The sequence below is a fragment of the Scomber scombrus genome, chromosome 4 (genome assembly GCF_963691925.1).
Source record: "Scomber scombrus chromosome 4, fScoSco1.1, whole genome shotgun sequence".
NCBI classification, from domain to species: Eukaryota; Metazoa; Chordata; class Actinopteri; order Scombriformes; family Scombridae; genus Scomber; species Scomber scombrus.
In genome coordinates, this window is record NC_084973.1 from 32,261,646 (window position 1) to 32,273,697 (window position 12,052).

The 12,052-nt window shown below is 45.6% G+C and overlaps 1 protein-coding gene across 2 annotated transcripts in view; it reads right to left on the minus strand.

The window, feature by feature from the left end:
• Positions 1-12,052, minus strand: part of znf608 (zinc finger protein 608) — a gene marked incomplete at its 5' end in the record, with an annotated part of 43,959 nt that overhangs the window by 12,949 nt on the left and 18,958 nt on the right. Inside the window, 2 exon segments of one of the 2 annotated variants that reach the window (XM_062416765.1) lie at positions 459-936; positions 1,972-4,438. In XM_062416765.1, coding sequence (XP_062272749.1) covers positions 459-936; positions 1,972-4,438 — 2,945 coding nt within the window. 2 annotated transcript variants of the gene reach the window in all.

A 12,052-nucleotide genomic window follows, 5' to 3' on the forward strand; every position in this document is an offset into this window, starting at 1 on the left:
TTTTTGTTTAACACATTCAAAAATTAACTAAAACTATCAAAAGAATGTGAAATAATACTTGTAATACCACTTTACACCTCAACAGGCACAAGCACAAACTCTTCAAAATTGGATCCTACATTGTGAGAGAACGGTATTAACATAACATTCTGTAATTATGTGACACCATTCATTCTTTGTCCCTTAATTATACCACGTGGTTTGCTTTCACTGCTGTTAAAACATCTGCCTTGTAAAACAGAAAGAGTGTAATTGTCAAACTGTCAGCTCAGTTTGCGGTAGAGACAAGAGCTCCAAAGTAGAAACAGGTTTGTTTCAGTAACATTTTTACATAAATCTTCCTTATCAGACAGTTACAGACACATTACAGCAAACTAGACATTTAAACATTTAATTAGTTCTCAGTGGTGCTCTACATTGGTACCAGCTGGTTGGTGATGGGTCTCTTTGACTCTTACCTGTGTAATTGTGGACCAGAGTTGGGGACACCCCTCTGTAGGAGCCCCCGCTGCTCTCACACATAGCCAGGTAGGACGGGTAAGGGGAGTGCTGGTACTGAATGTAGGGCTGCTGGGGGGTCATGGGAGGAGATACCGCTGCCCGGGCGCTCTGGGACTCATCAGACAGCCCTCCGATCGGCTCCTGGCCCTGATCCTCCAGCCCTTCCAACCTGTCTGAATCCTCGGCATCGATGACGGGCAGGAGGTCGTGGGATCCATGGAACCTGGCTTTCATAGCATCGCAGCTCACCCCGCCTCCTCTCTCTCCTCCACCTCCTCCTCCTGAGGACAGCTTGGCCCCGGCAGGCTCCATGGTAGCTCCCCATTCTTTTCCCATGTCTGCCTCACCCTCCTCAGCCTCCTCCCCATGTTGACACTGTAGCTCTGAGTATTTGCTGAGAGCCAGGCGGTGAGCCCAGGCCGGTCCGTCTGAGGGCTAGATCGATGGGGACAAGTGTTGGTGCTAGTTGCAGTGTTTCCCCTATAATTCTTTGTTAACAGTGGTGGGTGGGAGTCATTTTGGGGTCAGTTCAACTTCAGTCCATGTCTCTTTCCCAGTTTTTGTTTATATGGCCAGTTGCAGGGCTAAAACTAAAAAAACCTTTTTCATGATAAATCTAAATGTTAGCCCTTTAGCGTTTTGTCTCTTTTGTGTTTTTTTGGAGAGAAAGCAAGGCTAATTTATGGCTTCGATTTGCACATTTTCTTTTTAGCAGGGGTGGAGAATTTCTTGCTGCGGCGGCCCACCGCTGCTGAATGACTATAGAGGAAACACTGTGTACTTAAGTGAACAGAGCCATAGACAGACCATCTATCACTGGCTCTGGGTGTGATGTTGATGAAGGATGACGACGTTTCGACAGCAGGCGGCCATTCAGAGGTGGGATGTGAGGAGTGTGGCGTCCCCTCTCAATGACACGAATCAAGACATGGCTCACGCATGATCAACTGCAGAATTTAGGCCAAACTGAAGGAAAAAACAACCTACCCTCCCCCGGCACTGCTTTCATTCAATTCATACAACCTTTTTTACATGACCCAGTATGGCTAGAATTAGCATTAAACTGCATCATGAGATGACATGGTTAAAAATCTGTACAAGCTTTCTGAAAAAGCAGCTCATATCAAAACCAACACTTATGTTTTAGAAAAGTTCCTTTTTGTTTCCGTATGTGTTTATGTTTTTACATTTACAGCTAAAGTTGGAATTACATATTTCCCCCATTAACTCTCACTCTAAACATTAAAAACATTTGCATCCATCAAATCAAACCACACAATGACTGGAGTAGCATGTCAAAGTAGAGCTAAAGCACCACAGAAGCCACATGGTCTTTGTTATTAGCACCCATTGGTTTAGCTGTACACAATGTATGATTAATCTCTTTGTGACACTCAACAACAGTCATTAAAGCACACCAACAACACCATCAGCGGCGGCGGCGGGTTATAGACAGAGGGAGAAACTTACACTGGAAAAGGAAACATTTGAGTCCAGATCTGTCTGACTGTTTGGGTTGTGGAGTGATGAAGAAGAGGAAGAGGAGGGTGACTTGATGTCATCACAGTCTTTCATCGAGACCTGGTGCTGGTCCACCATGCCACCGTGCACAGCCTTTACGCTCAGACTCTGTCCCCTTTCTCCCCTTTCACTCATCTCCACGTAGGACAGGATGGGTTTGGGACAGCACCCTTTAGTGCCGTCTGGACCTTTACCTAGCATGGGTCCCCCAGTTGAACCCCCAACCATGTGTTTAACGTCCTCCCCGTCTCTCACCCCTTGTCCCCTCTCGCCCCTCTGCTTGGTACCAGGCATCTGGTCACAGCATTTGGAGGCCAGTAAAAGTTTCTGGTCCATGTACAGTCCTCTGGAGTACTGGCCATAGTACAGCGACTGGGCCAAAGCAGTCTGGGTCTGACTCATAGCCAGCTGGAGCTGAGACGGCCCGTCGCCTTTTTTTGAGTCTGAGAACTCATGGGAGCTGTTTTTATCGTCCTCTTTCACTTCTTCCTTTCTGTCTTTCCCTTTGCCGTCATGGGCCGAGCTTTTGTGGAAAGCAACGCTGCTGCTGTTTTGCCTGTCCGACTGCATGTACCCCTGCAGATAGTAGGGCTCATAGCTGTGGTAGTACGGGGACTGAGGGTCTTTTGATGGAGGGGCAGATGCTGTGGGAGGGGTTTTACCAGAGTTACCATGGCTACTGCTGGAGCTTACCTCAGAAGAGGCAGAGGAGCTAGACTTGGATCTGAGTCCATCCGAGCGACATTCAGAAGATATCCCATCATCCCCAGCATCTGAGATATCAGAATATGCTGGGCTGTTGTTCTTGCTGCTGCTGTCTGCTGTTGCCAGGCAACTACCACTTGCATCAAGCCGTGATGAACCGCCAATAGAGGGACTTGGGGCGTTGTCTGTGAATGTGTAAACCTTATCGGCTTCGGCGCGGATACTGGCCATTCTGCTCTCCTGGCTCTCTGTAAGCCCGTTCATTACATCCTGCTTACTGAGGTGCTCCTTCAAAAGGCTTCCAGAAATCTCCTTGACACCCATTTTAGATCCGCCAACACCATCTTCCATTTTGATTCCGCTGCTGTCACCATTAGGAGTCCTACTCGGTGCATCTTTGTTGTGTTTGTCCTTTAGCCTTCGTTTCTCTTTCTTCCTGGTCTCCTTGCTGCAGGTAACCAGGGTGGCTTTGACGAGGCTCGGCTCCACAACGATGCTCAGCTTTGGTTTAATGGGCTTGAGGGGAAGATTTTTACTGGTGAGGCCTACAGCTGCCATGGGCAATGGTTGCTGTGAGGGGGCAGTATCTGCTGTGCCGGTCGGGTACGATGTGTTGGGGATGGCAATCAGCTTGGGAGGAGCAGGAGCTGGAGCGATTGGCCGGTTGGTCCGTGACTTGGACAGCTTCTCCACCTTCCCATTGGCCTTCTTACCCTTATCACACACGCCTCCCTTTTTGTCGATCAAACCTTCAGCTTCCAGCTTGGGCATCTCTACCGTGGAGTTCCTGTCTGGGACCATGCAGTTCTCAAGTACAACAGTCATGTTGGAGATGATGGGCAAATTACTGAGGTCATCGATCAGTCCATCTTTTAGCAGTGAGGTTCTTCTGGTTTTGGAGTTAGTTGTAGGACTGTGGTCGGTGCTGAGGAGTAACCGCCTGTTTTTAGGAGACCCCACTGTGGTCACCTTGTATAGTGGAGCAGGTTTCTTAGAGGAGCTGTTGGTATTAGTGCTGTTGTTTGTCTCTGAGAGGTCATATGTCATGTTGCTGATGGTGTCCTCACAGTCTGATAGTCGTTCCTCACTCTCTCCGTCCTTTATGGGCTCCAGCTCAGGCTTCCTCTGCTCCTCCACCTCCAGATGTGCATGCGTCTGGTGGTAGCGCAGGCCGTTGATGTGCTTGTAGCGCTTAGTGCAGTTGGGGTGGGGGCAGTCAATGAGAATGGGTGGGGGAGGTGGCGAGGAGGCACAACCTCCTCCAGGGTCCATGAACGAGGGGTCTGATTTGCCCTGCGGTGTGGACGGAGCGCTGCGGGATTTGGCTCGGATCCGCTTCCCATTCCCGTTTTTAATTTCGTCAGTGGAGACCATGCTGAGGTCCAGGTCCGCTGGTGGTTTGTTCTTTCGTTTACCAGAGGAGAGGGAGGCGGTGCTGTTAGCAGGTTTCACGTCCTCCACGGTGAAGAAAGAAGGAGGCGCTCTGCAGTTGCTGTTGATGAGTTTCAGGCTGCCTCTCCGCCCCTTGCTGTGGATGGGTGCAGCGGTTCCTGTGACACCGCCTCCACGACTCCTGTGCTGTGATAGACCCCTGACTTTGGCAGCGGGGGTTGGTTCAACGCAGGGCCGCTCAGCCATTGCCAGTCGCATCCTCTTCCCTCGGCCACGCCCACCTGGCATCTCAGGGTCACTGGAGGGAGACTCACAAAACCTGGACAGAAGGAGAGAAAAACAAAGAGAATACCTCTTAACAATCACTTACTACTAACCTGGAAATACTTAGAAAGATATTAGATGTGTTGTGTTGTACCGTACCGTATCATATTGTATTGTGTCACATCACATCATTTAATTTCACACTGTATCATATCAATTATCATGTCACATCATATTGTTCAATATCATGTACAACATATCATATCATATCTCATCGTCAACCCATGTTTGTATTACAATGTGTCACATTACATCACATCCAATTGTTTCACATCACATTGTATCAAATCGAACTGTATTGCACTGGGTTGTATCCATAGACTGTATATAAGAAATGGACGTAACATCCGTGACATCACCCATTTGTTTGTGGACTGCTGCTCGGAGGCCAATAGTATCGGATCTGGGCAGCGCCATCTTGAAAATTTCTGGTGCATGCCGGGAAAAATAAAAACAGGGATTCTACTTATATGGGCATCAGGAGGGGCATGAGGCGCCCTCCTGAACCTGTGAACCAATCAACCTGTCAATCACAACGTAGCCACGCCCTAATGCATACCCTGCTTTATCGTCACATATAAAGTCAGGGAGGCCAAAATGTCCCAAATGAACATCATACTGCATAGAAGAAGGCTTTAAAACTAGCGATTGAGACCATAAACACATTTTTAAAACGTTTACTGAGGTCAGAAATCAAGTGAGAAGTTGGTGAATTCTCCATTGACTTGTATAGAGACGGAAGTCCTTTTGACACCAAAACGGTCGCCCCCTGGTGGCCTTTTGATAGAATGCAGTTTTAAGTTACTTCTGTGTTGGCCTCATTTCAGAGGACCGGAACTCCCCGCCTGGTTGTATCACATAATGTTTTTCATTCATATCATATCATATCATATCATATCATATCATATCATATCATATCATATCATATCATATCATATCATACCATAATGTGTTGTGTTGTATTGAGTTCATGAAAGCTTCTTAAATCCTGTTGGACAACCTGAACAATACATCAGATCATCGAGCTGAAAACAAGATGTTTTTTTCTTGTAGCTGCTGTTGTTTATACGGTTTTAACCCAAGAACAATTTGTTCATTTCGTCACCCAAATTGAACTCTATCAAACAAAACCTTGGAAGATAACAGATTATCTTTTTAGGCTCATGTGGACCACTTCACCCAGACGTCAAGGATAAAAATTGATTTTCCCCCCGTAGAAAGTCTGTTTCTCTTTTGATAACATAAAAAAAAACATGTACCATCCACAGTTATCTGAGTATTTGATACAGAGACATTTGTATTCACATGGCGTAACTTCTATACTTTGAAGTCCTTTGATGCTGTTTACCGCAGCGGGCTCGCATCTTAACACTGGAGTTGCTTTTCCACACTCACCAATTGTTATTTATATGAAGAACCTGTCTGCTGTGAGGAGGAAATACGTTGCTTTGTATTTATCTAGAGTGTAACTCTATCTGTTTTAACCCTCCTGTCGTCCTTGAGTCAAGGAAGGAAGGAAGGGAAGGAGGAAGGAAAGGAGGGAGGAAGGGAGGAAGAAGGAAGGAAGGAAGGAAGGAAGGGAGGGAGGAAGAAGGAAGGAAGGGAAGGAGGAAGGAAGGGAGGAAGAAGGAAGGAAAGGAGGAAGGAAGGAAATAAGGAAGGGAGGAAGAAGGAAGGAAAGGAGGGAGGGAGGAAGGATGGAAGTGAGGAAGAAGGATGGAAAGGAGGAAGGGAGGAAAGAAGGAAGGGAGGAAGAAGGAAAGAAAAGGAGGGAGGGAGGAAGGATGGAAGGGAGGAAGAAGGAAGGAAAGGAGGAAGGAAGGGAGGAGAAGGAAGGAAAGGAGGAAAGAAGGGAGGAAGAAGGAAGGAAGGAAGGAGGGAAGGAAGGAAGGAAGGAAGGCAGGAAAGGAAGGGAGGAAGGAAAGGAAGGAAAGGAAGGAAGGGGGACAGAAGGAAGTGAGGAAAAGAGAGGAAGAAACGAAAGAGAGAAGGAAGGAGGAAGGACAGACGGAAGGAAGGAGGAAGGAAGGAAAGAAGGAACAGTCAAAACAGACGGGGTCAATTTGACCCGGGAGGACAACAGGACAGTTAGAAGCTGGACCCTGACTTGCATCTGTAGCTTCGTAATGCAATAATTCATTATAACACTACAGCACTCGATTGCTGTTAAAAAAAATAAATGGTGACCTTGTGAAGAGTGTTTTGGGTATTAATCACTTTATTAACGGAGCAGACTGTGAAGCCCGTCGAGGCTAGACTTTCCTGTCACCCTCTGTGAATTTTAGACGATATCTCACATTTTTCCTCTGATGTTTGTAATTACATTTTTCGATCCGTGAGTCCCTGAATGTCTCTAAAGCTGCTGGAAAACACGACTGAATTTCAGAATTTCATGGGTACTTGTTGTTCTCACGTCTTTGTTTGAAAAGCAATTTTGAGCGAAAGGCCGAGAGGCAGAGTGACGCAGCACAATATGAAAGAAGGTGAAACACTGCTGCTTTTTATGTTTGTTGCTTTAACCTTCGTGTCGTTTCCTCCCGGGTCAAACTGACCCCGTCTGTTTTGACTGTTCTTTCTTTCCTCCCTTCCTCCTTCTCTCTTTCTTTCCTTCCTCCCTCTCTCTTTTCTCCATCCCCCTTTCTTCCTTCCTCCCTTTACTTCTTTCCACTGTCCTTCTTTCCTTACTTCCTCCTTTCCTTTCTCCCTCCCTCCTTCCTCCCTTCCTTCTTTCCTTCCGTCTGTCCTTCCTCCCTCCCTCTCTCTTTTCTCCATCCCCCCTTTCTTCCTTCCTTCCTTTCCTTCCTCAATTACTTCTTTCCACTGTCCTTCTTTCCTTCCTTCCTCCTTTCCTTTCTCCCTCCCGCCTTCCTTCCTTCCGTCTTTCTTTCCTTCCTTCTTTTCCTTCCTCCCTTCCTTCTTTCCTTTCCTCCCTTCCTTCCTCCCTCCTGTCCTTCCTTCTTCCTTCCTTCCTTCCTTCCTTCCTTCCTTCCTTCCTTCCTTCCTCACTTCCTTCCTCCCTCCCTCCCTCCCTCCTTTCCTTCCTTCTTCCTCCCTTCCTCCCTCCTGTCCTTCTTTCCTTCCTCATTTCCTTCCTTCCTCACTTCCTTCCTTCCTCCTTTCCTTCCTTCTTCCTTACTTCCTCCCTTCCTTCCTTCCTCCCTCCTTTCCATCCTTACTTCCTCCCTTCCATCCTCCCTTCCTCCCTTCCTTCTTCCTCCCTCGCTTCCATCCTTCCTTCCTTACTCCATTCCTCTTCTCTTCCTTCTTCCTCCCTTCCTTCCTCCGTCCTTTCCATCCTTCCTTCGAGGCGAACACAAAGGTTAAAACAAAAGGATTGTGTCTTTTGTCTTTCAGTTATAGTTTCAATCATAAACTGATAATGAAGCATTAAAAAAAGGAAGCAATTGTATTCCATTGATTTATATAATAAAACAACATCCAGTCGCCACGGACAGATATCCGCAGTGACAAGAGCCCGAACAGAAAAAAAAAAAGCAATTTATTCCCTGCTTTCAGAGATAAGCTGTAATTGCCATGACAACAATCATTTACATACAGGAGCAATAATTGAGAGGTTTCAGCTCTGTGAGGAGGGGCTGTCACATTTTCCACTCAGCAATTACCCCAAAAAAAAAAAAAACCCCACTCTCCATTTGTGAAACAGTTGTGATGGGAAGTGGAGAGCGTTTTTGTTAAAGCTCATTATGGAACAACAGCTGACGGCCCCGGAGCCAATTTAGCCTTTTTATGATTTTAACCACATTAAATGGCGAGTCCATTATTCTCTCCTCTTTTTTTAAAGGTTGTTTTTTTTATGTCATTATGTAGCTTCCAGTATTGTTTGATATGTATTCAAATCTGAATACTCAAATGTTGGTCGAAGTACGTTTGTTTTTGTGTCAAACTAAACTTATGTAGGTTTCTACATAAGTGTAACATGTATTTTATACAATATAATTTAATTTTTCCATGATGAACGTGATTAAATCATCGAGTATTTACCTGAATTTCTAGAACCTAACATTTAACCTTTGTGTCGTCTGTTTTCACTGTTCCTCCTTTCCTTCCTTCCTCCTCCCTTCCATCTTTCCTTCCTTCCTTCCCTTCCTTCCTCCTTCCTCCCTTCCATCTTTCCTTACTTCCTTCATTCCTTCCTTCCTTCTGTCTTCTCTTCCTTCCTTCCATCTTTCCTTCCTTCCTTCCTTCCTTCTTTCCTTCCCTTCCTTCCTCCTTTCCTTCCTTCTTCCTCCCTTCCTCTCTCTCCTTCCTTCCTTCCTACCTTCCTCCCTCCCTCCCTCCTTCCTGCTTTCTCCCTCTCTCCTACCTTCCTTCTTTCCTGTCCTTCCTTCCTTCTTTCCTTCCATCCTTCCTTCCTTCCTTCCTTCCTTCCATCCTTCCCTCCTCCCTCTTTTCTCCCATCCTTCCTCTATCCTTTCCTTCCTTCTTTCCCTCCTCCTTTCCTTCTTCTTCCTCCCTTCCTTCCTCCTTTCCTTCCTTCCTTTCCTTCCATCCTTCCTTCCTTCCTTCCTTCCATCCTTCCCTCCTCCCTCTATCCTTTCCTTCCTTCCTTCCCTCCTCCTTTCCTTCCTTCTTCCTCCCTTCCTTCCTCCTTTCCTTCCTTCCTTTCCTTCCTTCTTCCTTCCTTCTTCCTCCCTTCCTTCCTCCTTTCCTTCCTTCCTTTCCTTCCATCCTTCCTTCCTTCCTTCCTTCCTTCCATCCTTCCCTCCTCCCTCTATCCTTTCCTTCCTTCCTTCCCTCCTCCTTTCCTTCCTTCTTCCCTCCCTTCCTTCCTCCTTTCCTTCCTTCCTTTCCTTCCTTCTTCCTTCCTTCCTTCCTTGACGTACAACAGGAGGGTTAATAGATTCACTCATGTTAAAAGAAACTGAGACAATCTAGTTTCCGCACATAAACCATTAAAATCACACATGATCAAATGGCTTTCTTTCAGCAATAAACAAAGTAATAGTAATAATGTAAAATGAGTTGGTTCAGCCTTATTCAATTAAGTCAGACCCCACTAAATAACTTGAATCAATCCTTATAAATGAATTTGACTTAACCTAAGTAGCTTAAGTTGGACCAGCAGAAATCCTTCATGCTGAAAGAAAGCCATTTAATCATGTGGAAGTTCTTTCTATGATTTTTTAAAGTTCATTCAAAGAGTTAACAGACACACAATCAGAGCAACCGCTGCTGCTTCTGCTTCTTCTGCTCAAAGTTTGAATAATAAACTCTGAGTTCTCCTCCTGCCAGTAAATGGCTCCGGATCAGAGCAGAATCTGACTTGAGGGTATTATTGTCCCAAAGCTCGGGCTCTGCTCCTGATACTCAGCAGCCGTTTTGGTGTCAAAAGGACTTCCGTCTCTATACAAGTCAATGGAGAATTCACCAACTTCTCACTTGATTTCTAACCTCAGTAAACGTTTTCAAAATGTGTTTATGGTCTCAATCGCTAGTTTAAAGCCTTCTTCAATGCAGTATGATGTTCATTTGGGACATTTTGGCCTCCCTGATTTTATATGTGACGATAAAGCAGGGTATGCATTAGGGCGTGGCTACGTCGTGATTGACAGGTTGATTGGTTTCACAGGTTCAGGAGGGCGCCTCATGCCCCTCCTGATGCCCATATAAGGAGAACCCGGTTTTTATTTTACCCAGCATGCACCTGAAATGTTCAAGATGGCGCTGCTCAGATCCGATACTATTGGCCTCCGAGCAGCAGTCCACAAACCAATGGGTGACGTCATGGATGTTACGTCCATGTCTTATATACAGTCTATGCTGGTGAGTTATTTCCCTTTAATTCTTCTGCAGTCTCCACTCAGGACGTACACAGTGAAGAAATGGAGGACACTACTCACTTAGTCCATATATAGACATGATGATGTTGTTCATTACGTTATTGTACGATAAGTCAATAATTGTTGTGACAGAACTAATCACTCGTATATATATGAACAATCTTTAATGCTCTAACATACAATGGGCAACTGTGCTAAGAGGACATAGTCAGTGAACTGTGTGTTTGCTCTAAAGGCTGAATTGAACAACTTGGGGGGGGGGGGGGGGGGTGCAGATGGAGTCATCCTGTAAAGCTCTTTGAGAGGTGAGGAGTCTTTCTTTCAGTTAATCAAATAAAATGGTTAAACACGAGGGATTAAACAGAGAAATACACTGAGCAGAAATAATTAGAAAATGCATTCAAGCATTTATTTTAAAAATTAAAATAATGACCCTGATCTTTCTCAGAATCACAGTCGCTGCACATGCAAAGGTATAATCTCTCTGTTGCTCTGAGTGCAAATCAACTAGATGATTACGGGTCAAGCTGAGCCAAAATGGCCGTTCTCAAAGTTCAGATTCAGATGAATGCTTTGACATCTGGGCACAAAAACATTCATAAAACCTGACTGTGACTGGAGGCAGAGCTGCTCAGTTTCTGACCCTTTTATCATACTGTCAAAGCTCCACTGATCATCTCAGGGAAGCTCTGAGACGTTCAGTGTTTGTCACAAGAAAAAGGAAATCTGCCTTTCAGTCATGATATGATACAAGAATCACTCAATTAACCTTCCTGTCGTCCTCCCGGGTCAAATTGACCCCGTCTGTTTTGACTGTTCCTTCTTTCCTCCCTTCCTTATTTCCTCCCTCCTCCCTTCCTTCCTTCCTTCCATCTGTCCTTCCTTCCTCCCTCCCCCTTCTCTCTTTCCTCCTTTCCTTCTCTCCTTCCTCCATCCCCCTTTCACCCTTCCTTCTTTCCTTCCCTCCATCCTTCCTTTCTTTCTTCCTTCCTCCCTCCCTCCCTATTTCTTTCCTTCCCTCCTTTCTTCCTTCCTCCCTTCCTTCTTTCCTTCCTTCCTTTCTTCCTTTTTCCTCCCTCCGTCCTACCTTCCTTTCTTCATCCCGCCCTCCCTTCCTCCCTTCTTTCCTCTGTCCTTCTTTCCTTTTTTCTTCCTTCCTTCCTCCCTACCTCTTTTCCTTTTTCCCTCCATCCCTCCATCCTTCCTTCTTTCCTTCCTTCCTTCCCTCCTTCCTCCCTCCTTTCCTTCCTTCTTCCTTTCTTCCTCCTTTCCTTCCTCCTTTCCTTCCTTCTCCCACCCTCCCTTCCTTCCTTCCTCCTTTCCTTCCTTCTTCCTCCCTTCCTTCCTTGACTCCAGGACAACAGGAGGAATAAACTGCAATTTAATATGAATTAATGAGATTTTAGATCATTATGAATGCAACTGTAAATGTTTTGAGTGACTGAATATTTCCTCAAAATGCTACAAACATTATATATACTGTCACAATAATAGTAATAAATGTGGATCCCTAAGGACAATGATGTTTTTTTTGTTTTTTTTACCTCAGCTCCAGATTCAGTCTTATCATCTTAATGTGATATTTTCAACATACGCATGTCTAACAGATTATAGCTTCAGTTATTGCCTTCAACGGGCCCGTATAGCTAGATTGTGTGCCTCTCATGTGTTAGTGTACTGTGGCTCAGGAGGTAGAGCGGGTTGGAAGATCAGCGGTTCGATTCCCGGCTCCTGCAGTCCACATATGGACGTGTCCTCGGGCAAGATACTGAACCCCAAATTGCCCCCCGATAGCTGAGCCAACAGTA